We start from the raw sequence: 27,437 nt of genomic DNA on the forward strand, positions 1-27,437 counted from the left end.
GGGGGTACACATACCCCACTTTGGTAACCTAGGCCTTACATTATAATACCTCAACACTGCATGGAGTCAGCCATGGCACATCCGACATGAAAAAAGCGCAAACGGCTGCCATTGGTGTTGTTGGAAACATCAACAAGCGTGTATATTTACGGGTGGGTGAAAAAGCAACATCTGAGACTGCAAATAAATCACTGTTTACAACGCCTGTTTATATGTGTGTGTAACCACTGGCGGCGAAGCAGAGGCGCGCAGGCTGACAAGGAAACACAAATGTAAACACACGCACACACACACGTTGACTGTTAAACACACGCACACACACACGCACATAATATGCACAAGTGAGCACATTAGAGAGTAAAGGCTGAGAGAAGGAAAGCGGGAGTTAGGGCAAAGAGGGAGTGAATGACCACGTTTCCATGCACACAATATTGTGGTTAATTATTGTCTTTAAGACAAGACAATAAGAATATTCATGTTTACACTGTGTTCCAAATGATTACGCAATTAGTATTTTAGTATCATAAACATACATTTTTTTGTTTTTCAATGAAATTCATGAATGGCATTGTGTCTTGGGGCTCAAACTCGGACAACTGTCATAATTAGTTTGCCAGGTGAGCCCAATTAAAAGAAACCTACTTAAAAATGATGTTCCACATTATTATGCATGCCACAGATTTCAAGCAATAAGGGAAAGAAGAAGGATCTCTCTGCTGACAAAAAAGCGTCAAATATTGCAATGCCTTGGACAGTGCATGTAAACATTCAATAATTCACAAAAAGAAATTTGTGGCTGATTCAGATGACAGCCGGGATTGTGCTGATAAAGGCATAATGGGAAAGGTTTCTGCCAGACAAATTCATCAAATCAAGAGAGCACCTGCTAAAAAGCCATTACAAAGCAGCAAACAGGTATTTGAAGCTGCTGGTGCCTCTGAAGTCCCATGAACCTCGAGGTGTAGGATACTCCAGAGGCTTGAAGTTCTGCATAAACCAACTATTTAGCCATCCCCTAACCAATACTCACAAGCAGAAACGGTTGCATTTGGCCAACAAATACATGAACATTAATTTTCAAACAATCATGTCTGCTGATGGGGGCTGCGCAAACTTGGGTGGTCCGGATAGATGAAGTAGAGTATGGCCAGCATATCTCAACAAGGCTGTGATGTCAGCAAGGAGGTGGCTGAGTCATGTTTTGGATCAGAATCATTGGGAGAGAGCTGGTAGGCCCTTTATGGTCATTGAAGGTGTGAAAATGACCTCAGCAAAGTATGTAGAGTTTCGGACTGACCACGTTCTTCCATGGTACAATATGAAGAATCCTATCTTCTGTAGCAAAATGACCTTCATGCATGACAATGCACAATCTCATGATGCAAAGAATACCTACCTCTGTCATTGGCTGTTATGGGCATAAAAGGAGAGAAACTCATGGTTTGGCCCCCTTTTTTCCCCTGACCTCTACCCAATTGAGAACCTATGGAGCACCATCAAGCAAAAAAATCTATGAGGGTGGGAGGCACATTACAACAAAAGAGCAGCTGTGGGAGGCTATTCTGACATCTTGCAGACATTCAAGCATAAACACTCCAAAAACTGAAATCTTCAGTGTAAAATTGTGAAGGTTATATTACGTTAAAATGTAACTTAGTCTGTTACAATGTTAGTGATTAAAATAACTTTTGCTTTCAGTAAATATGACCTCTTTATCATGCAAATTCAACAAATGACCACTTTCAGTTCTTAACAACCAGTGGAATGCTTTGAAACTCTGTTGTTCATAATAGTGTGGAACAGTACATTCAAATTATACTCTAAAGGTCGATGACTTGAAAATTATGATCACTGCAATTTATATTGACTGTTTAGCAAAATCGGAGAAAAATATCATTTGCATAATAATTTGGAACACAGTGTACATGTCAATCAGCATGTTCAAAATAAGGTTGCTAATACCACCACGACGTCAAAATAAAACAAATATACAGCCGGTCTTTGTGTTACAACGTTTTGTGGTCACGACGCACTCCCATTAATTATTAATGCTGACAAAAAGAAAAAAATATATAAATTACACATCGGAAAATGCTCAGAAAGTGGAGAAACAGCAATCAACATTGACCGCATGCTTGGTCCAAGTTGCTCAAACCACCATCATGAAGAATAAAGATGGCATTGTTGAACATGTAAAAGAATCTGCTCCTATGAAATGGACAGTGATAACTAGGCAGTGTAGTGACCTCATGAAGACTTCCTCCTCCCTGCCTTGCAACTAGTTTGAATGACAACCACAGGGGTAGGCAGTTGTTCTCTTTTTTTAAATTCCAGTTTCATATAATTCTTATATATAATGTTTTCATTACTGGATTTTATATGTACTTCCTGTGTTCTGTGTACAGTGTGAGTGACTTAGGTGTTCATTTAGGTATCATTGATATCAGTGATTCTCAACTAGTGGGTCGTTTTCAGTGGTTAGCGGGTCTTTGTAATGACCCAAGGTCTGTTAATGCATCTCGCGTTCTTGTTTGTGCTATTCAGTTGCTCCGCCGTCACAAGGTTCACACCATGTTTATGGGAGACTTTGTCACAATGGCCATCGAGTGGAGACTTAACGTGCCGTCCATCCGACACACAGCTGCAGATATCTGCTGAAGAAGAGCGCACCATAAAGAGAGAGACAGTGTCTCAGCTGCAGCTCACTTTGTGTTGCAAACAGTCCCTTTTAAATATAAGCTATTTAAGAAGTTTGAGTTAAAACACTTCTGCAATTTGGGTCATAGTTTGTCATTGAGGGGTGATGGTGAGTCTGACTTAGATACAAATAAAATATATTTACTTACATTAAAACTCAATTTACACCGCCATCAGAGAAACAGAACTGAGGACCTCCCGTGTTGTTTTTCTCCAGCAAAAAGTAGGACCCCTTACGATAAAATGCTTGCTTTTATGTTACATTTTGTTGCCTGTAACCCGCCTTCAGGGAATTGTACGGACAAAAGCATCTTCATAATGATACTTTCAGATACTGGTATAAAAATATTAGTGTTCATGGATGCACGCCATAATACTCTTTAAGTCTCTAAAGATATCTACGATTACATTTGTTTCCTCCTCACCCCGCAAATGTAAACCTTTACCACCTCTGTTTCACTCCATGACGGACCCAAACAAATCACACAACCCTTTGCCATCTGAGCAGTGAGCATGCGCAAGAACCACTTCATATTCCGCCATTTACGGCTTTATATGAGCTAATATTGTGCTTCATATAGGCACATGCCAGGGCGGTTTAATAACCGCAAAATGACCTTGATTCGGATTGGGCAATCTGGCTCAAAAGTTTTCACAATGTTTACTATATTCTGATTATTACAAGAATATTGTGTGCATGGAAACGTACTTAATGATGGTTGGAGCAAAGAAGTGAGGCAGGTAGAAAGGGAACAAGCTGACAAACTTTCATTACTAATTTTGTCAGGAAAACCTCATCGAACTTGAATTGAACTACAAGTGGGTCACTGGCAGTGTAGTAGTAATGTGTGCAATGTAGTATTTCACATAGCTGGGTGAATGTGACTTTAGGTGTGGACTGGTGACCAGTCCAGGATGTGGTCTGACTGGGATAGGCTCCAGCTCCCCTGTCACACTGAACAGGCTGTGGGGTTGATAAATTATGGGTGGAAGTTTTGTGGATTGTTTTTGTTTTGTATTATTGAGTACTTGTTTTCATTTGAAAAAAACACAACAAAAAGCAATTCTGCGGAGCTCACCCGGGGCAGCCAGGTTCTGGACCTGTGCCGGCACCTGGACGTTGGCCTCGGAGGCGAGCGTCAGACGTCCTCCTTTGCCGATCCGCTCACACAGCAACGTGATGTGCTTCTTCAGGCGGGACGTGTCGCGGGGCAGACCTAGCACGGGACCCCCTGTCTGGGCCAGAGAGGTGGCTTGGTCCTTTGGGCTGCGGGACAGACACGTCCTCAGGAGGTGAGAGACGGCGGCATCGCAGCTCTCCTCCCAGCCCTGGGGAGGGGAGGACAAGGAAGACATTTGATGGATTCATCACGACGATAAGACACACACACAATACACCTCCTGAACCCATGTCCAGCTTGAATGGGTGAGGGTGTTGACAGTTTGCATCCCTCCCCCCTTGCCTGCTGCCGTGCTGGTAGGCCTCTAATGAGCCCTAATGACAGGTAATTAAGCCTGGTATGACCATGACACACAGACACTGACTCAGATAGAAGAAAAAGAGAAGATGAGATGATGACAGAGACTTCCACACAAAGAAGAAGAATAAGCTGCATTATAGAAGAACATGCAGAGATGATCTTTTAACATGCAAATGTTCAAACATTTAAAGTCTCCAGATGTCACATTTAACAAAAAATACAAGTGATGCTGAAGATGGAGAGAACACTTCAAAAAAGTGACCATGTAGTTTTATGTAAGGACTATGTAAAGAACCTCAGCAGGTCAACCATCATTACCGGGAAGCACCTCTGAGAGGTCCTACGACGGAGACAGAGGTTGTCACACTGCTGTTGAATCCCCCAAGTTCTCTTGTTCTGGAAGCTTCTTTTCAGGTTAAAACATGCCTTTGAGGAAGCATGGAGTCTACGTTTGGGAATTGTCTTATGGGATTTACAACAGTGCTGGCTGACGGCGCACCACCTTGGAGTGCTCCCAAAGAAGAGGGGAGGAACACGGTCCAGACAGCAGCTCTGACATACTCGTCTGGGAAAGTCATTTGAGGTGAGAAGGATGTAAAGTGAGTCTCCTGAGGATACATCATCTTCACAATCACTTCCTCACGTCCAATCAGTGTTGCTCTGGAAAAAATGTCTGTCCCTCTTTGAAAGCCACAGAGCCAAAGTGATCTCCTCTCTCGACTTAAGTTGAGATAAATCATCGGGAGTGTAATAATACCAGCACTGTGCTGTCTGTCTCTGGTCTACATCAAGTTTAGGAGAGAACAAAAAGCTCCTTGCAGCTGTACATTTCTGGAATGTTTAAACATTTGTTTTTCTTTTTGACCTCAGCTGGATCACATTTAATACCTTTTTACTTCTTTCAATGTTGACTCTGGCAGCGGGAGGACAACCTCGTATGTTTGCTGGGATGTGATTACTTTCAGTGCTCTTCCACCTCCGTCCATCCATACATTGAAAGACCACTTGCACTGAACTGGAACGACCTCGCCGGTGTGGCCGCAGGAGGTTCAAGGTCAAGAGGCGGAGTGTGATGGTGCATGTCTGGACTGACAGCCTCCATAAAGGGACTCTGAACCTTTCACTATACATCAAAGCTTTTTTTTTTTTACTAGAGTGTGTTGACTTTCTATAGCCACTGTGTAAGCGAGTGTGTGTGTATTGTGACAGGAGGCTGAAAATAGTCAAAGTGGTAATGAGAGGTTCAGAGAACTGATCAGAGCAATGGAAAAACTAACACATACACATACACACGCACACACACAGTCTCCGTGGGGATGCAAATGCACGACCTTGACCGTGTGTGTGTGTTAATGCTTCAATCATAAACAAGTACACACTTAGTGCACAGCTGACCTGTGAGTGTTGAATGTGTGTGTGTGTGTGTGTGTGTGTGTGTGTGTGAGAGAGTATACCCCTGGGACCAGATGTACTTAATGTATGTGTTTACCAAGCATGTTGCAGGTGGATAATGGCCTCCTGTGTGCGTGTGTGTGTGTGTACCAGCTGCGGCGTGTCCTGTAGCAGCGGGAGCAGCGTGGCCTCCAAGATGGCGGTCTGGTCAGGGGTCAGGCCCTGCCACAGCGACAGCAGCAACACCAACAAGTGGGTGGCGCTCCTCAGCCGCACAAAGGCCTCGTCCAGGAGCAAGCGGTTCTCATCGGCCGCCTCTGCTAGCGCCATCACCTAAAGAGGAGGACGAGGAGAGAGAAGAGTCAGTTTTATGGGGAAGGCCAAAAACAGAACCCGCTCCACTACACGATCTTATAGAAAGTGCTCCCAGAAAAGTAGAAGCTGTTAAAGCTGCAAAGACTCCACGTTTTCTTCACTTTTCACATCGTGTAGCTGTCCCAATACTTTTGCATCTTGTTGCTCATCAGGGTAATTCCTTATCTTCCATCGAGGGGAGCCTTTAGGATGGAAACTTAAGCAGCTTCATGGTTGAAGGTAAGCAAGTCCAAGAATGTCCCATGTAAACACGTGGACTCAGTGGTCAAAGGCTGAAACAGAAGGCGGACTATGGAAGACCACTTCCTGACCAGTCACCACAGGAGGAGGAAGGAGAATTTGAGGCTATAAGAATGCCAGATACAGAACGTATAGGTTGTAAAGTGTGACTACTTTGAAACACCACAAGTTAACGTGTATAATTCTGTCATTCTTTCTTGACACATTCAAATGAATCATTCCAAATTTCAAATGATGTGTCTCAATTGGCGCAGATCCAACTACTACTTGCTGCACTCAAAATGAGTGTGTAGTGAAGAACATTTACCACCCTCAAAAGTCACCATCTTGGCTATGTAAGGGAGGGACTTACTTGAAATAATGGCGACTGAAGAGCAACCCATAGCAGTGGAAAGTACTGAACAACAATGTAAGTTATCCCAAAATGCAAATAAAAAATAATTAATTTATTGTATTATTATCACAAAGTGGGAAAAAAAAGCTAGCAGATATTTTATGGGATGATCCAAATGTAGGCAATAATGATCCGTGGAGTGGTTACGATTCATCATTAAAGAGGAGAGAAGAAGAAGAAGCAAGAAGGGGGGAAATATTGAGATCGTCGTTTCCGGTAAGGGACAGTAATGGACTGATTGTCAAAATTCACGCACTCAGAAACGAAGTAGTGTAGGGTAGTGTAGTGTAGTGTAGTGTAGTTATTGAAGTGTACTGAGGGAAGTAATCCATTTCAGACGTGACACGTCTTTCCATAAGCAGGAAGAGCAAGCCTTCCTTGTGTTTGCAGTATTGTGACTCTGATCTCTTTACGTCTACTTAAGAGTTTCCACGGTCTTATCTGATAGACATGCTTACTTACAAAAGGAAAAAAAAAGGAGTACGTCTTAAAGACATCACGGTCAGCACTTAAATCATGTGTCCTTCCCGTGACCTTGTAGACGAGCAAACAGAAACCCAATACTCGCTTTGAAATGCAGAATTAACCAGAAAAAAGCAGCACAAGCGGAACTGAAGACTTGGCAGCTTTTACTTAAGTACACGGCTTGGCGGCATATGACAGGAGATCGAGTGAACGCATGAGTGAGGTGGCTGGATCAGGTGAACTTCGACCCTAAGCCGCGGGGTCAGCCCTCCATACCTTCATCACTGCCACACGAGAAGAGTAGAGATGAGCGGCGTGGCGTGAAGGAGTGATGACAGAGCGAGAACGATAAAGATGGCAAGAAGGGACAAGCCCGGAGGGGAGGGATGATGGACGGAGAGAAGAGGAAAAGGTGAAAGCAGATCCTGGACTAATGGACGGCAGTGAACGTTTGACAAATGGATTCATGTGATTTTGGCAAGAACACCCAGATGGAAGACTCCAAAGTCAACCAAAGCATATGAGACAGGGAGAATGTTTGGACACAAACATCTGACACAAAGAAAAAAACTCGTAGTCACATGCACATTGCGACTGGACCTATGGACAAAGACCACATGAAGAGGTGGTCTCAGCCTGCTTGTTCACTCTTGGCCCAACAACGCGCTCTGGCAGAACAACGGCACCAGAATTTGTTTCAACCAAACATGACAAGAGTGAACACAGCTTTAAGGACTGTGGGTCTCGGCGTGCAGTCAGTACTAAGGACCCCGTCATGCCCTTCTCATAAGGTGAAAGTGGACATAGTGGTCCATCATGCTCTTCTCACAGGGTGAATGTGGACTTGGTGGTCCATCATGCTCTTCTCACAAGGTGAAATGGACTCGGTGGTTCTGAGGACAAAAAAACCCAGCTGAAGTCATCACACAGACGCCATAACCTGCTCGACCTAAGTACCTAAATTCCTCATGTAAAATTTTGACCATGCAAAGTATAATTTAATTCAACCCCACCGCCACGCACACACACACACGGCTGGACAACCTCCCCCGGGTTCTGACAAGTGTGTGTGTGTGTATTGATAAAAGGATCCCGGTCCAGTGAAGGACTCCATTGTTGGCAGCGGCTCGCTTCCATGCATACACTGATTGATGCCAGCTGAGCGAACACAAAGACACATTTTGCATGGACACACATGCACACACTGACCACTAACTTAGCATGGAATTGTGCACAGGCTTACGCACACACGCACACACGCATGCACGCATGCACGCATGCACGCGCGTGCGCGCGCGCACACACACACACACACACACACACACAGTGTGCACATGGATGAGACAATGTAGTGACAAAGCTACATTTGCACATGTGTTAAGTTTGAGTCATGCTTTTTTTGCATGTTTGATCTTTTTCTGTTTGTATTTTTTTGCAGGAAACAGCTGAATGGCCCAGCCCTCTCTGGAGCATATTAATGTGTGCAGGTGTGCTTGCTCTTCCTCTGCTCTGCTCGTGCTGCCTTCGTCTGCTGCAGGCTTGTCTCCACCTTCTCGTCATGCCACTCAGCTGCTTCTTGCTGGCTGCTGGTGTGGTGCTGAGCAGCAGCCTGGGTTTTTTCTTCTGTTATGTTTTAATTCTTGTTTGTCCTGGTGTGACCGGCTGCCCTGTTTTCAGTTTTGATTTTGTTTAGGGTCGCAGTTGTGCTTTTTCTCATTTATGGGTAGTGGTCAAAAAGCTGCTCGGTGGCAGGGTCCTGGGGGTGGATGAGATCCGCCTTGAGTTTAATGCCCTGAATGCTGTGGGCGTAACTTGATTGACATGACTCTGCAGCATGGCGTGGAGATCGAGGACTTTGCGGTGCCTCTGTCCCCCTTTTTAAGAAGGGGGGCCGGAGGGTGTGTTCCAACTATCGTGGGATCACACTTCTCAGCCTTCCTGGTAAGGCTTATTCAGGGTTTCTGGAGAGGAAGAGCTGCCTGATAGTTGAATCTCAGATTCATGAGAAGTGTCCTGGTCGCGGAACTGTGGACCAACTCTCAGCAGGGTCCTTGAGGGTGCATGGAAGTTGGCCCAACCAGTCTACGTGTGTTTTGTGGACTTGGAGAAGTCATTCAACTGTGTTCCTCAAGGAATTCTGTGGGGAGTATGCCGGGAATATGGGGTACTGGACCACCTAATTCAGGCTTTTCGTTCCTTGTATGACTGGTGTCAATAAGTTGGACCTGTTTCCAGGGAGGGTTGGACTCCGCCAGGGCTGCCATTTGTCACCGATTCTGTTCATTACTTTTATGGACAGAATTTCTAGGCGCAGCCAGGACATTGATGGGTTCCAGTTTGGTGGCTGCAGGATTGGGTCTTTGCTTTTTGCAGATGATGTGCTCCTGCTGGCTTCATCGACCCGTGACCTTCAACTCTCACTGGATTGGTTCGCAGCTGAGCATGATGAGAATCCAAATCTGAGTCCATGATTTTCGCTCGGAAGAGGGTGGAGGGCCATGTCGCAGTCGGGGATGAGATACTGCCCCAAGCGGAGGAGTTTAAGTACCTCGGGGTCTTGTTCACGAGTGATGGAAGGAGATTGACAAGCGGATTGGTGCGCCATCTACAGTGATGTGGACTCTGCATCAATCTGTTGTGGTGAAGAGGCAGCTGAGCCGAAAGGCAAAGCTTTCAATTTACCGGCCGATCTACATTCCTACTCTCACCCATGGTCATGAACTTTGGGTGGTGACCAAAAGCACAAGATTGCAGCTACAAGCGGTTAAAATTAGTTTTTCCCGTAGGGTGGCTGGGCTCTCCCTTAGAGAGGTGAAAAGCACTGTCATCCGGGAGAAACTCTCCATGGGGAGGCCTCCTACCGGTTGGTAGGAGGCTGGTTGGTAGGAGGCAAGACATCAGGACACGGAGAGACTATGTCTCTCAACTGGCCTGGGAATGCTTCGGGATCTGCCGGGAGGAGCTGGACGAAGTAGCCGGGGAGAGGGAAGTCTGGGCTTCCCTGCTTTAGGCCGCTGGCCCCACGATCTAACCTGGGATAAGCAGAAGAAGATGGATTGATGGATGGATGGATACATTATCTTTACATACTCGTGCACAAACACACGAAGAGAGTACATCAACTAAATCCGCTGCTTTATCTCTGGATATGCATGACAGAGTGTGCACACACGCATGCATACAGTACATAGAGGATATACAAACTATGCGGCTGTGGTTGAAATTGGGTAATTTTAGCTGGTTTTGGTGGCAACAGCACAGCCAACCAGAGGGCAAGGACGAAGGAAAAGAGGGGAATGCCACCAAATTAGAGGAGCAGTAGTGATTTCCAAAAACTCTGAGGCAAGACTTTCTTGCTTTCCCATTTGCTTCTCTTATGGCTCCAAATGTTGCACACATGTCAGGCGGACATAAATGCTGTGAAGAATAAAGCATTTAATAAGCGGTCTGCGGGTCATGTGACCTCAGGTTGTGTGATTGTTCACTTCCTGGTTTAGAGACTGAAGCATTTTGTGTCTGCACAAGTCAAATGACTAGCACGGCTGATTGATGTTCTTGAGCATGATACGACTCATTTACACGCACGCACAGACGCACGCAAACCCACCCACACACATGTTAATTTAGTCCAGGGGTGTCTAAACTTCTTCCACCGGGGCCACATACTGAAAAATGAAAGGATGCAAGGGCCACTTTGATATTTTGTAAAGACATGCTAGGACGTTATAAGCAGGACTTCTCAAACTTTCTGGGACCATGGACCCCCTTATGATCTCCATGCAGATAAAAAAAAACTAATTTCCAATTTCTACTAGATGCCATAAGGATTATTCATATTTTTAAATACTGAAGACCTATTTAATAGAACCCTAGTAGAAATTACAGTTACTGGCACACAATTGTTCTTTTATTGGCCTAGTGCATCCTACTTACATTTTTAAACACTTTTCAAAATTATTTGTATCATTAGTTTATTGCAAAACATTAATTCACTTATTGCAAAAACAAAAATAAAAAATCACGGATCCTCAACCTATGGCTCGCGGACCCCAGTATGAGAATCTCTGAGTACATTGCATTGACTGAATAGGGGTATCAAAAGCAATATAAATATATAAATATTTGCAATATGAATATTGCAAACAAATATTTTCTTCAGGTCTATTTTGTATAAAACGCCATGTGATGGCAATTTCGGCTCATTTGCGCTTCGCAATTCTGTGACATGCGAATGTGTGTCACAAAGACGATGAAATAAATAATACGAAATGGTGGACCCTCGGAAGTATCACACCTCATTGTGCACCAAATGCATTTTGCTGCATCCAAAACACTGGCTACGTAACCAGCGTAGTGTGTTATTTCTCCGGTTTTCGTAAAAATTCTGACAATAACAAAAGTAACACAGATTCAAAATCAGAAATATGGCGTAATGTCTACGATATGCGGTACGATCCAAATTTCTACTGCTGTATTTTTTCTAGGGATGCCCGATATTGGCTTTTTTGCCAATAACCAATATGCCAATATTGTCCAACTCTCAATTTCCAACGTGATCTGACGTGATCTGTTCCATATTTATTTATTCTTATTCTATTTTCTTATTTTTGTTATCGCTCATGTCTTGTCTTGGTTGTTTTATTTTGTGATTAAGTTTATTATGACATTTTTACAGAGATGCTGGAAGTGTGAATTTTTTCTTGGAGATTAATAAAGTATCTATCTATCTATCTATCTACCTATCTATCTATCTTAACACATAACTGTTGTGATACAGCATCAGCAGTTAGCTTCTCGACGTGGCCGTAAACAACACTGTACAACTCGTGTAAGCAAACATCAGGGAAATACTTGCGATTGGGCATGGCAAAGTGTGGCCGAGAAGTCTAGCCTGCCGCTGTTCCCTGTTTTTGGGGTTTTTTTTTACATTACCCTCCTCACGATTAGAGGTGTTTTGACAACCCATCACGTCCTGCCACCCCGAACACGGTTCAGCAAAGCATCGGCTCAAGTAGAGGTATGTACTGTGTGTGGACTTTATGTCGAGCGGACTCGCTGCTGCAGCAGCTGCAGGCACACGGGGCTCAAAGTCTATAAACGCCTAAGCTTTGCATAGAAACGCCTACAAATGTTGCTCAGATTGGAAGTTACAGGTGTTCGCCATCTCCTGTTGTAATGTATTAACTACACGAGGCAGCAAATTCAGCAATGTTTTGCGACTTTGGCAATCAAAGGGCTATATCGGCTTTCATTATAGGGAAAAAAAACGATAGATATTGACCGATTTTACATTTGTATGCCAATATTGGGTCTATAATATCAGTTGGACGATATTATCGGACATCTCTGATATTTTCTAATCAATACACTTTTTTTTTTTAACATCATGTTTCCGCGAAAGGTGAAGTGTGCTACTGCAGTGCAAACTATCCATCCATCCATTTTCTATAACGCTTCTCCTCTTTACTGTTTCAGAAAACACAGTGTTGAGTCTTGAGTTTGAAGTGGCGTCCATCCACTAGCTCCATGTCACATGGAAGATATGTCGCCATTTAGGAGCATGTTTGTGACAATTTAAGGTGAGTTGAAAGCATTTGTAGTGATAGATATAGATGACATATATTAAAGTGATACTTAACTTTAAATAACTTTCAATTTTGCTTGCTACATATGTCACGCTTTTGGTACCCCTTTCAGGAGGATGACATAAATCATGTTATTAATTATTCATTTAGTTAAAGATGAATGGGAATTAATAAAATAGTTGGGTGATATCAGCAAGATTAAAGTGCAGGGTTGTGACCTCATTAAAATGAAATGAGTCTGGTAAAGAGAAATTTGCTGGAGTCCTGGTTAATTTCAGTCAGGGATGTATGTTTCAGTGAACATCGATGTTGTGTCCTCTGAAGTGCCTGTGTGTGGACAGAGGGTTTCCTTCTCTTAATCTAAGAACAAATTAGCATCTCACGTTAACAACAGCTGGAATTACAGAATTCATTTCCTGAGATAGAATTACTAAAACACACACACATGCAGAAGATCACACAGTTTCCTTACCACTACACTAAATGTGCTTTCAGTTCCTCAGTAATGAAGATGATGTAAGGCTGGGATAGAAAGCAGCTGCTTAGGGGCCCTTGCAAATGTCACAACAAAGAACTTAGTGGATGGAAATAGCTGCACCATAAGAGGATCACACTCACTGATCGCTTCATTAGGTACACCAGTACGAGAGCTGTAACGTTCATGTCATAGAGATATGCATGCAACAATTTGTGCATGTACAACTGCACTGCATCATAAGCTACATGAGCCAAAACACTCCTAGTTTGATTGTACCTAATGTTGTGACCTGTAGGAGTACACCACACAGCAATTCTGTGCATGCACACACAGAAAATGAGGAAGAGAGATGCTGGGATGTAAACAGTGGTCAGACATGGAGACAGTGTGATGAAGTGATCATCGTCTGATAGGCAGCCAGACAGTAACCACTATTGTCTGTGCTCAAAACAAGCATGCACACTCACAATAGTGATAACAGCAGTCTGTCTACACGCCTGCCGATAGCATCACAGCAAGGATGGAGGGGGTTGGGGGGAATGAAACGAGAGAAGAAAGCTGCACATATGAAGGCAGAAACCGTAAAAAAAAAAAAAAAAAAAAAAGCTGGAAAGTGATGTTGATGAAAGCGTCATTGGAGCGTCGATGGGGAGACCGAGTGGAGGATCGGGTGACAGGATCTGGCAACACAAACGGTCTCAAAGAACAACAGAGGAGGAAATTGTTTCACAGTGGAGGATGCTTCTAGGATGGAGCGAATGGTTCCAACTAGGTAGGCAACCCATCGGTGTCTGCCGTGTCATTTGATATGTCCTGTCCGAGTTACAGATGAAGAAAGTGCTGGTCACGAGCTTTAACGTGGCGTATGTGTCCATGCGGTGAACCTTGACCTTTGGGGCTGCCCCTGAAAGGTCAAGGTCTACTGGTACCAAAAGTCAATCCCATGATCATCCTCTCCTGCATGTTGAAAAGGAGCCACCAGCAGACGAAGCTCACTGCAAATTCAAAAGATTTTTGGATTTTGTGGCGGGGACATGAACTAGCTCCGCACCACTTTGTATTTTGTCCAAAGGTGCCGCATGAAGAACAACAATCATGAATGAATTTCAGCCATTTCTTTGCAGAAAATGCGACCGAATTCCTCATCCTTCCCAAGAAGAAATTATGCAGATCCCAGCAGCAACGGTTTTCCTCAGAGTGGATCCAGACCAGTCAACAAAAACGTCAACAGTCAAAGTCTCCTTCTGTTCACGTGAGAGCGGCTGCAATCGCTCCTGTCAAGGCTGCTTGAACATATGAGCTAAAACACGGGGGTGTGATTGATGAGCTGTCCCGCTCCGTCATAAAGGCAACTTCAATGTTTTCACTGGGATGGGGAGTCTGAAGGGGTAAGGAGGGGGTTGTTTTTGTATTTTGACACGTGTGTTCACACGGTCACCAACAAAGAGCTTTCCTCTGTGATGAAAGGTCGTGTGTTCCATACCCCGCCCTCCTCCATCAATCTCTCCCCATCACTTCACCATCAGCCCACTATTCCTCGTTCACTCCCACCTCATCCCTCCTCCATCTCCAGTCAACATGTCTCTTGTTTCTAATGTACAGACACACAGGTATTGCATTGAATGAGAAGGTGCGTCCAAACTTTTGGCCTGTACTGTAATTCCAAATTAGTTAATGAATGACAAGAAACCATCAATTTATTGATCTGAGAAATTAATATGTATTAAGAAAAAGTCGGAATTCTTTAAATGCTTCGCATTCCGTCACATTTGGCGCAATCAAACTCCACCGGAACATGTGGAAACAAAACACAATTGATGTAATGATATGCAGAAAAAGCTTAAAAGTGCTTTATTCTACCAGTCAGATTAGACGAGTGTCAGTGGTGGAAGAGGAAAACAAGTGAAGAATACTAAACGCTTGTTACCTTCTTTCTTCCAAATAATGTCACACAAGTAGCCAGAGTTGGCCCTCCCCAAAGTGGCACTCGCTCCATCAGTGATTTACATAGCTTGCAAAAGAAATTGAATGGCATTGTTTTTACCAGTTGTCTTTTAATTTGTCGCCCAATTTACATGGCTAATAAATGACAAATAAATCAATAAAAATCTGAAATATAATATGAATACTCTTACAACAAAACATAAATCCTATAAATAAGGGAATAAATAACAGTAAAAAATGATAAATATAGCAATCACTATCAAACAATTTAAATAAACACATGGTTTGCACACATTCAATCTCTATATAAGTTACATTTACACTATGCAAAAAAACAAATTAGTCGTCCCTTGCAAATCGTGGTTTGAACATCTCTCCCTCTGTTGCGGAAAAAAAATTAAAAAATGAATTAATTATTGCTGTTTTGTGGCTAACTATGGCCTATGATTAGTAAAAAAATATTGAAAGACAAGTCATGTGTAGTATTCTGGTCACTAGGCGTCCGTCACGTTACACTGATGAGACATTACATTAGATGACATTACCATAACACTGCATGGAGTCAGCCATGGCATGTCAAACGTGACAGAGTGAAAAGAAGTTCTCCTCCCATTCCGTGTGGAAGTGGTAAGTTGTTGGCTTCTTACTTTGCCCTTATTCCCCACTCTGTTTGAAACACGAAATTAAGTTTAGAATAAGTAAATTGGAGGCTAACTAGTTAACTTGGTAGCATGCTATGTTTAAAGTCTCTTGTGTCTCTGCAGTGATCCCATAGCCTGTGCATTAGTGTTGCACAAGGTGGTGTAAGCAAAGAATAACAGGAGTGTAAAGGTGACTATAGGGGTGTTATTTCATGTAGCAACCTAAAACCAAAAAGATAGAAGACAAGAAGAAGATACCAAAATGCAGGCTTCGTAAGTGTCAGTCCAGGGATGAAGGCGACATGGCGGGTGCGTAGTTCACAAAATCTCAGAGTATCACATACATTACACATAACACACACACACTGTGTGCTGGGTGGTCCTGAGGACCTAGAGGCCCCTAACCGAGCAGGGGACTAAATTACAGACCATGACCCACCGCAGTGACACCCAACCTGGGATTAACACCCAGTCAGGCTCCCAGGGTGCCGGTAGCCTCAGGCTGTGGGGGACTGACCCCCACACCGTTCACAGATGACCTCAGACACATTTGAACACACACACACACAAATGCCTGGCCCACCCAGACATGAAATAATGAGTGGGTTTGGTCAGTCCATCTGTGGGGGGGGGGGGGGGGGGGGGGGGGGGGGGGGGGTATTGCATTGAATGAGAAGGTGCGTCCAAACTTTTGGCCTGTACTGTAATTCCAAATTAGTTAATGAATGACAAGAAACCATCAATTTATTGATCTGAGAAATTAATATGTATTAAAAAAAAGTCGGAATTCTTTAAACGCTTCGCATTCCGTCACATTTGGTGCAATCAAACTCCACCGGAACATGTGGAAACATCTGGATGGATGTTGCACCGTGCATGGGGTGGTGGGGGTCCGAGCAGGTCAAATATATGAACAAAAATCTCTCTCTCTCACACACACACACACACACACACGCACACACACACACACGCACACACACACCTCATAAAGAGGTTGGCTACAGCTGGAAGTGTGGATGGGGTCAGAGTTCAAACACATACGCTGACAGCACACACTCACCCCGCAGCAAACGCCCTTAAATCAGAACACACAGGCACATGCAAGGTCCCAAAGAGACTGAGTGAGCACACACAGACACACACTGGCAAGAGTGTGTTAACAGAATGTGATGCGACTAAACCCAAGGGTCTGTTTCACTGCAGCTGCTGCGGATTGTGTGTTTGCGTGCGTGTGTGTGTGTGTGTGTGTGTCTAACAACAGTTGTACCACATATCAACTCATGTGCACTGAAGCTATAAAATCACATTAACACACAATCAGGGTTATAGTTCATGAATATTCAAGTTGAGAGGGTGAGAAGAGAAGAAGTAATATAAAGACAGAAAGTTACTTGAGGTGGACTATCATTTAAAGCAAGACCCCAGCGTCATCACACGCTAACTCACTTGTTAGCAAATTGAACGCTGCTTCCCTCCTTTTCCCTGCTTGTACGACACTTGCCTGTACACTTCATACAGCTTTCGTGATGTCCACGGTTTGACCCTGAAACAAATTATTTCAATTTCCATGATTTTATTTGGGAACAAGATCAGAGCAACAACAACCTGGATGGATGGAGTGTGTTTGACCTCAGAGCTTGCACTGTAGTTAAAGATTTTATAAGGTAGAGCACCGGTCAAAGGTTTAGACACTTTTCTCCATGTTACTGAATGAGAAGCGGTGTCTATATTTTTGACTAGCACTACATATCCACCACGAAACACACAATTTTGCACACTAGTACCAATATTCTTTTTTATTTCGTCTTTAAATGTGCTTGATGCTGCCAATATCTGTGTGTGCACGTGCGCGCGCGCATGTGTGTGTGTGTGTGTGTGTGGTGTTTAGTCTGAAGCCATATTTAGTCTCTCTGGTTCTAAAAGGAGGCCTATAATCACACAGAACCTTTCTCTCTACTCATTACACACACACACACACACACACACACACACACACACACACACACACAGGCCTGTCATTAAAAGTTCACACTAACCTCCCAGGCTGCACGCGTATAAAGCGTGTGTACGTGGACACACACGCGTGCATGCAGCAAGCAGGTGGTTTGAACAATTGCACACATGCACATGTTGATGCAAGGGCACGTTGAATAAGATGAAGATGAGCACTTGAGCCGTGTGGAAGAGGCTTGTATAGCTTGTATATGATGACTGCATCAAGAATGTTACAGATGCAACGGGCTGCTGGACTGAACATGCTAGTGATTCACAGTTTCACACTCCAGTCCAGTAGCGGGCAGCATATTGCCAGAGAGGTGTGGTTAGCTCCTCCCCCCCAAAATTACAACATCTATCCATCTTTTTTTCACTTATATTAAATCCATGGTGCAAGTGGATAAATTATCAGCCCTCTTTTCTTGATTCCATAAAATACTTTACATTTTTTTCGCCACTGCAAAAGCTTATCTTGCATTTGCTGCAAGATATGTTTGGATGGATGGATTTTTCCATTTTGAAAAAAAAAAGCTGAATCCTCTGGATTAATCCATTATTGAACTTTGCTTATGGTTGTTTGCATTTAAATATCACTGTATTTTATGTTTTCTTTTATATGGTTGATTGTATTTGTATTTATTCATGTACATTGTACATGACCGGATATGACATTTATGTCTGTGGCTCATCTGCGCATGCACTATGTGCATTGTGTAGGTCTTTTTACGCTTGGTGAAGAAAGATGATGGAAACATCTGCATGCTTGCGAAGTATTTTGATAAGAATCACTAAGAAAACAACCTCCCAATATATTACATATAGGAAGTATGGTTATTGACCATTTATGTTCAGAAATTTAAAAATAACAATAAGTACCACAGCACATGACATCGCAGAAGCACTTTCGTAAAAATTAGCAAATGGAGGAAGTGACGTAGTCTTGCGCATGTGCAGAACCGATTGTTTTTTCCGGTACAGACTGTGTAGTGACAGTGCCTCTGAAATACTAAATTAAATTGTAATCACTGGACTCGTTACTTGCTTGTTACTTGCCTTCTGACCTACAATAAGTCTTCAACTGCTTCATTTCAACAGAAAAGGAGATGCTACCAAAAGGAGTTTAAAGTATATAAACTTGAACCCGTTTAAGACCAAATCAAAGATGCTAACCAGACTAATGCAAACAAGAGGTCGGCAAAATGACAAAAGCTAGACACACGTGCAACCACGTCAATAGCATGCACACATTCGAGCAAACATGGTTACACACATACACACACACACACACACCGCCATGCGTATTTGCTCTTCGCTCAATGGTCTCATTGAAGCGCAGGAGGAGGAAGAGGAGGAGGCAAGTGAGCACGACACGGAGGAGAGAAAAAAAAACTTGGGAATTTACTGCAACAAGATTGAATATCCTCAACTTGGCGTCAGCAGGCTGCCACACACACACACAGACACACACGCGCACGCATGCACACACATTAGCGTGTCAAGAGATGTAATGTCATGAATCGGCCGTCGTTTGTATGCGGCAGTGAATCCCGGTTAAGTAAATATTATCAGGACCTACAGTGGACTGGAGAGTGGACGCATCCTGACACACTTCGAGGTAAAACAATGAGGAGTTTCCTCATTCGTCATCTTAGCAAGACATTTTGGACAACTGTATGCTTCCAACATTGTAGGAACACTTTGGGGAAGAACGGTACAACATCTTACCCGAAGAATGTAACGTCTTGTTTCTAGGACACGCCCTCATCACAATGAGGATGTGTGCCCCTTTGAAACGACATCATGGCAAAACAGCTGAGGCATTGGATGATGTAGTAGAGCAAGCGTCCTCATCACAAAAACAAACACACCATGATGTCAGGCCTTCACCCTATGCAGACGCCATCTTCACCAACACAACGGACACCAGATGCCACACTAAGCCTGAGAGTCGCCTCGCTGAAGAGTAGCTAGCCTATAATGGAGGACAACATCACCTCCTACCTGAAGTTTCTGGAGGGCAACTACAGGAAGATGTTGATTGAAAAGTCTGAGCTGTCCAACACGATGAAGGCCAACGAGAAGACGCAGGCCGAGCTGCACAAGAGCAACGTGGAGCTGGACAAGTTCAAAGTGGAGCTGCGCACCGTCAACGTGGAGCTGGACCACGTCAAGGTGGAGCTGTGCAAGACCAACCGAGAACTGGACCACGTCAGAGCCACCAAAGACCAACTGGCCACGCAGATGGCCCACAAGGAGGCTCGCTGGAGACGCGAGAAAGAAGAGCTGCTCCGAGGGAAGGAGCCGCCGCACGACAAGGCCGGCCGAAAGAAGAGCCAACATCTGGTGCGTATGCACAAGACCTGATTGATTGATTAGTTCGTTAATAACAATTAGCTGCACTCTAGACCACAATATGTCACCTCCTTTTAGGAGTGCTTTGTCGTAACCACAAAGGACCAGGAGGTGATGGTGAAGAAGAAAAACAGGGAGGAGGAAAAATATTGGAATGAGGAGTCAGAGAGTGACCAAAAGAAGGAGGAGAATGAGAGGGACGAGAATGACGAGGAGAAGAAGAGCAAAGAGGGGAGACATAGCAATTCCGTGGAGGAGACAGGGGTGGAGTGTGACATCAAGAACCAGGAGAATGGCCAAGAGGAGGCGAAAACAAAGGAGAAAAAGAGGGTGATGGTGGAGACGGATGAGAAGAACAATGAGGATAGTGATCGGGAGGAGAAGATTGAGCGGGAGAAGGAGCAAAAAAATGACAAGATGGAGATGGAAAGGGAGCAAGAGAAGGACAAGGCAGAGTCGAAGATGGAGAGGGAGAAGAAGAAAGTGAATGACAAGGTGGAGGAGAAGATGGAGAGGGAGAAGAAGCAGGTGAATGACAAAGCAGATGAGAAGATGGCGATGAAGAACAAGCAAGTGGATGACAAGGTGGGGGAGAAGATGGAGATGGAGAGGGAGCAAGAGAAGGACAAGGCAAGGGAGATGATGGAGAGGGAGAGGAAGAAAATGAATGAGAAGGCGGAGGAGAAGATGGCGATGGAGAAGGAGAAAGAGAATGACAAAGAGAAGATAGAGTGTGAGAAGGAGCAAGTAAATGACATGGTGGAAAATAGAAAAAAGGAGGTGAAAGAGACAGAGGAGAACACAGCACACATTAAGGAGGAGGTGGACATCAACCAGAAGAAGGAGAAGGAGAGGGAAGAGGAGAAAGAGAGTGGGAAGGAGGCACCCATGAAGGAGAAAGAGAAAGGGAGCGAAGAGGAAGCACACAGCTATCAGAAGGAGGACAAAGAGGAGAACAACAAGGAGAAGGATGTGATTATAGGGAAGGAGGCCAGGAAGCAGGAGGAGAAAAAAAGGCAAAAGGAGGAGGAGAGCAAGAGGGAGAAAAGAGATGGGAGGAAAGACAAGGATGCAAAACTGGAGGAGGAGTGGAAAGAGAGAGGAATGAAGTTGATGGGGGAGTGGAAGGAAAGGGAAAGAAAGGAGGAGGAGAAGAGGAAGGAGAAGGACAGGAAATTACAGGAGGGCTGGGCGGAGTGGGAGAAGAGGGAGGATGAGAGAAGGAGAGATAGGGAGAGGAGAATGAGGGCAGAGTGGAGGGAGAGGGAGAAGAGGGATGTGGAGAAAAGGAGAGAGAGGGAGAAACTCAAAGCCGAGTGGAAATTAAGGAAGGAGGAGGAGCAAAAGAGGAAAGACAAGGAGGAGGAGATGAAGGACAGAGAGAGGCGAGACTGGTGGGAGAGTGGGAGCGGGGAGGAGCATCGAAGAGACAGGGAGAAGACAAACAAGGAGTGGAAGGAGCAGGAGAAACTGAAGGCCGAGTGGAGGGAGAGGGAGAAGAAGGAGGATGAGAAGAGGAAGGAGAGGGAGAGGAAACTGAAGGCTGAGTGGGAGGAGGTGCAGAGGAGAGACAAGGAGAAGAGGAAGGAGAGGGAGAGGAAGGAGAAGAGGAAAGAAGGGGACAAGCAGGAGAAGAAAAAGAGCTCCTTTTTTCGAGGAGCCATGAGTCTCGTCTGCTGCAGAGGACGCAAATGAGGAGATGAAAAATCAACGTGTTCGTTGTCTTGAACTAAGGAAGGTCTGTTTTCAAACCTCTCCCACCAGTCCTTCACAGCAGTTCCCGCGGCCATCTTGAATCAGATATTCACAATGTATAGGACTTCTGTCTTGACCTTTCATTACAATCTCTTTTTCATCAACATGGCTGCCAGCCACATTTCATGAGGATGTCCACAAGCGCCTGCTGAGTGCTTTTAAGTGCATGGCGGCGAGCGGAGGGGCGGGGCTGCAGCGCTGGTTCCCCAGGTCACTGTCCACTGGTGATGGCATGTCAAGTAGTTTTAATTAAAGCAGCAGGAAGATGTGAGCAACTCTGATCCGCTGACGGCGTGAGCGCTTCCAACATGGAGAACTTATTAAATCTCCACTGAACGACCAATGGCCACGGTGGGAAATGTTTGGTTCGTTTATTCGCAAGTCTAAAAGGCTTGCTAATATTCCTCCCCCCCACTGACAACTTCTCTTTGGGACATTAAAGACATTTTAATGAGAAGATGTTTGTCTTTTTTTGTGCCTTTGACTCACCTAGAAGTCAACATGATTGTTATGACACGTTCTCTGAACCTGCTGACCAAGAACCCGACAAGGGAGCCAAAAATTTTAGTTGAGGTGCACTAACTTTTTATTCATATTTGTATTTGATTTTTTTTTTTTTTTTTTTTTTTTGGAAACCGTGACCAACATTTGCCTTTTCACTGCTAAGTTGCAGACCAAACCACTAACTGTTTGTTTGGTTCATATTGATTTGGTCCCTCAAGAGTCCATCCGATTACCGTAATTTCCAGTGAAAAGACGCTACTTTTTTCTCACACTTTGAAACCTGCGTCTTATAAAGTGATGCGGCTAATCTGTGGTTGTATTCTGATCTCGCGACACCTCATGTGCTTCGGAGCAGTCATTTCGCTCTTAGTGCGCACACCCTCATCATTAGTGATGTGCAATACCATTGATTTATTTTCTGATTCGATACTGAGTAAATTTCAGGCTGGTATCGGTGATACCGATACTTAGTGCGGCGAGTACATTTTAAAAAGTAGTGTATTTCAAATCATAGCATATAGCTCATGACATAAAGAACGTAAGGCATCAATCAGAGTGATATGCTCATTAGGGCGGAAACCGAAGTACCCGGAGAAAAGAGCATGCAAACTCCACACAGAAATGCCCAACAGAGATTCGAACCCAGGTCTCCCCGATCTCCTGACTGTAACTGTGTGGCCAACATGCTACCCACTAGACGACCGTGCGGCACAGGCTGTCGTGAGTATGCCAAAGTAATGGCGGAGCTGCAGCCATGGAGTGTTGAGACAATTTCAACCAATCAGAAGCATCATTTCCGTAGACAGCGCCGTAACAAACATGGTGATTCGCAGGAGAAGACATGTGGACTGCTAGCAAAGTAGTGCTACTTTTCAGTAGTTTATTTCACATCTGTGGGCAAAATGCATTGAATAGAAAACTGAAAATGGATGAAACTTTATATATTAAAATGTAGCAGATGTTGATTATCACTACAATGCTGTGAAGTGTAGTTCACTTTATCGGTCAAGACAGAACTCCATCGGCTGAAATAAAACCACAATTTTCTACAATCATTGAAAAGGTATTCAACAACAGTTTGGACAAATTTTGAATTACTCGCGGACAGCCAATACGCACACAGAAATAACATTTAAACTTCCATGGCACTAATCAAAATAAGGAAATTACCAATGCTATCGAGCACAGAAAGTGCGCAGCTACAGTATTTATGGATTTAACAAAAGCCTTCGATACAATTAATCACAATATCCTAATTACAAAACTAGAAAGATATGGAATCCGAGGATTAGTTTTGACCTGGGTTAAAAGCTACTCAGCAGACAGGACGCAACATATGAAGCTAGGAGAACATACATCTGCAAGCTTAAATATATAACGCGGTGTACCCCAGGGGTCAATAGCAGGACCAAAACTGTTCAATCTATATATAAACGACATCTGTAAAGTCTTGAAAGACTTAAAGCGAGCATTGTTTGCAGACGACACAATCGCATTCTATTCTGGAGATAGCACACAAGAGCTAATAAAAAAAAAAAAATCTGATGAAATAACTGTACTAAAAAGATAAAAACAGACTATTCCTGAATGTAAGTAAATCTAAAATAGTGCTATTGAGAAAGTGCAAAAAGGATACGTATGTGCAAATACAGATTGATGGCATGGACATTGACAGAGTGAACGAACATACATTTCTTGGGGTTATAATAGATGATAAAATGAACTGAAATCTCACATTAAAAATATACAACAAGTGGCAAGAAATACCTCAATACTGAACAAACGCTCTATGGTTGTCAGGTATTACCATATCTAACTTATTGCGTGGAGATATGGGGTAATAACAATAAGAGTACACTTCACTCACTAACTGCACTCCCAACAAGGTCACTTAGGATAATCCATCATGCTGTTTATAGAGACCATACAAACCCTTTATTCTTAAAATCACAATCATTGAAATTTGCTGATCTGGTAAACTTTCAAACAGCTAAAATTATGCATAAAGCAAACACTACCCAAAAACGTACAACAATTCTTCTCAACAAGAGAGGAGAAATACAATCTTAAAGAAAAATTAAACCTAAAACACCTATATGCACGGACAACACTAACAACTCTCAGCATTTTTGAATGTGGAATGAAGTTGAGGGACGGACTGAGTAAGGAACTCAAACAGTGCACTAAAATGAGCGATTTCAAGAAACAGTCCAAGCAAGTGTTGTTTACAAAATACAAGGACACCTGCACCACTGTGTGCATACAAAACTACAGGGATCACCAACGTTTTTTCTTGAGAGCTACTTTTAGAAAATGAAAATGGCCACGAGCTACTCATTTTTGTAGAAATGATTTTCATACCTTATTTCAACCCAAACAAATCAAATATGCTTGCTTTACCAAAACATTCACAAAAGGCTGGTATCCACAACTCACATTTAATGTTTCAGAATACATTTCTTTGTAGTGTTCTCACATTATTAACTGAAAACCTGAATGAAAAGCAGGCCTGCGGGCGCCTCATGTGGTCGTGCGGGGCTACCTGGTGCCCGTGGGCACTGTGTTGGTGTCCCCTGCAATACTATGTCTAACCACTCGTACACTGACTACCAACTCTTCATTTCTGGTGACTCACTCATTATCAAACTATGTTTCTGTCAACTATTGTATCAGTTATTATCAATGTATTACCATCATTAAGTTTGTTTAGTCTGACCTCCTTCCTGTAAGTATAAACCCATCCATCCATCCATTATCTATGCCGCTTCTCCTCATTAGGGTCGCGGGGGTATGCTGGAGCCTATCCCAGCTGACTTTGGTCGCCAGCCAATCGCAGTGTGAGTATAAACCCATCCATCCATCCATCCATTTTCTATACCGCTTCTTCCTCATTAGGGTCGCGGGGGTATGCTGGAGCCTATCCCAGCTGACTTTGGTCGCCAGCCAATCGCAGTGTGAGTATAAACCTTTGACTATATTTGCATTATATGGTTATATTGCCTTATCACATTCTTAGGTACTTACAAAAGGCAAAAAGTACATTTGGAATACTGGAGGTAAACACATGTATTGCAACTAACGTGAAATGGATGAAGGGTAGGATTAAATAAGCTTTGCTTCTTCCTACTCCTTTTCCGACATGCGGAACTGTGAACTCTGCTATGTGATATGCTCCAGCTTGTTGAAGATGAATTAAAGCGTTACCATTACCATTACCATAATTGTGTGTCTGGCCATTTGTCCTTGCTTAAGTGGCTCCATGACAGTAGTTACGCAGCACAAGACAGACATATACTGTATGACAGGGAAGCTTTCAATGCCAATGTTTGCAATGTTTGGCAACTCAGCCAACACACAATTGCAATGTTTACTCTTATACACACAAAACGTCCTTTAATTATGCTTAAAAGCAGCAATATACTGTTTGCCATTGCACACATTAAATTATACTTATCTAATGTGGAAATAACGGTAATAGGGAAAGGAGGCCAGGAAGCAGGAGGAGAAAAAAAAGGCTAAAGGAGGAGGGGATCTGACAGATGACCTAACAATTGATCTGTCAGCAGCAAGCCAAAAGCTCTGTCTTCGCCGTCCACATGCATACGCTGAAGCCGGTGTTTCCCACTGTGTTTCTTGTTAATCATATACATTAGCTCAAATGACGAAAATGTCAGTATCAATATTTGAGAATCAATTTTAGAGCCTAAAGATCTTGTATCGAAGGTATCAATATTTCAGTATAGATCCGTACATCACTACTCATCATGGAGAACGCATGGAGGGGTACATGTGATACGGCTTTCAGGTTGAAGACGATTGATCTAGCGGCTTTTGCTCGTGGTCGAGACAATGAAAGAAGAGAGACTGACAGGGTGCGTGCTAAGGGAATTGTGGGGCAGCTCGGTTCCGACACTTGAAGAAGACGACTTTAGTGGTTTTAGTTCCCCGGAGGAGAATGACTTTTCTAGTAGGCTAATGTTCAACCAACTGTGTTACAAGCACAAAAACATTTATTTCATTAGAAGGTCCTTCTGTGTAACAACTTTCTGTGTGCTAAATGTCCCATGTTAGGATGTGGACACCTGCGGTTTATAGACCAGTGCGGCCTATGTATGTACAAATCTTTTTTTCTCTTGAAATTTTGTGGGTGCGGCTCATATACCAGTGCGCTCTATAGTCCGGAAATTACGGTACTTGATTAATCAAAACAGGCTTCAGATTAATGAACTAACAATCATTAGTTGCAGTAAATACATTATGAATTAAGCATTGGTTTTCATTCTTCTGAATATGTATGCCATTATGTCACCATGTCATTTCCAGGCGATTATAGCTAGGTAATGTAGCTCATACAAGGGGTTGGAGGAGGACGAGAGCAGAGGGCTGGCCATTCAACTTGTCAATCTTCCCAAATGCTTTCCAGGATGCGTCACCTACTGTGCACTTTCTATTTTTTCCAGTTTTCCAGTCTATTTCAAAAGTTTATGTTTTTGGAAAACAACAGTTATAACAGTCTTGGAAACATTTTTCCAGATAAAATCAAAATTCCATACTTTTCCATACTTGCGTATGAACACTGCTGAATAACCTGACAATTACAACCGTGGAATTTCCATTTCACTTACGACAAACAATTTCAAAATATAAATGTAAGATCCTTGTAAAGATCTCTGCAGGTTGAGCCAATAAAAGAGTGGTATAACTATGCTGAGATCACTACAAGGTCATTTCAACTTTTAATTAACAAATAAACAATTTGTGTTCGTCCAAACTATTTTCTGGTTCACAAAAGACGAGTCTTGGAAACCATCTGTTGTGTGGCGAAATATCGAAATGGCAAATGATGGCAATATTTAACCTGACGTTGTACTGGTAGATTATGATTCCCAGCACTACTGCCATTTGACTTCTGTAGCTGGGGGATCCCATACGGACTCAAAACAGCCAAAAGTTCTTATATCGTCATCCACATGTTGCAGGTTCGTCTCTGTTCATACAACACCCCTCAACACAATTTCTAAGAAATCAGCTGGGGATTGCTTTCTGTATTTATTGGTATTGTAGTGGTTTAGATTGCTGCCTTTTATTCAGCAGGTGCTGGATTCCCCCTCAGCGCACTCTTGAAAATAACCCTTAATT

At 43.4% G+C, this 27,437-nt stretch overlaps 1 protein-coding gene across 2 annotated transcripts in view; it reads right to left on the reverse strand.

The window, feature by feature from the left end:
• bbs9 (Bardet-Biedl syndrome 9) overlaps nt 1-27,437 on the reverse strand; it is a 118,590-nt gene that overhangs the window by 53,877 nt on the left and 37,276 nt on the right. For both annotated transcript variants that reach the window (XM_054781019.1, XM_054781018.1), the window contains 2 exons: nt 5,721-5,903; nt 3,777-4,026 (listed from right to left, as the gene is read on the reverse strand). In XM_054781019.1, coding sequence (XP_054636994.1) covers nt 3,777-4,026; nt 5,721-5,903 — 433 coding nt within the window. The remainder of the gene's footprint in view (nt 1-3,776; nt 4,027-5,720; nt 5,904-27,437) is intronic.

Source organism: Dunckerocampus dactyliophorus, chromosome 7 (assembly GCF_027744805.1).
Source record: "Dunckerocampus dactyliophorus isolate RoL2022-P2 chromosome 7, RoL_Ddac_1.1, whole genome shotgun sequence".
Taxonomy (NCBI): Eukaryota; Metazoa; Chordata; class Actinopteri; order Syngnathiformes; family Syngnathidae; genus Dunckerocampus; species Dunckerocampus dactyliophorus.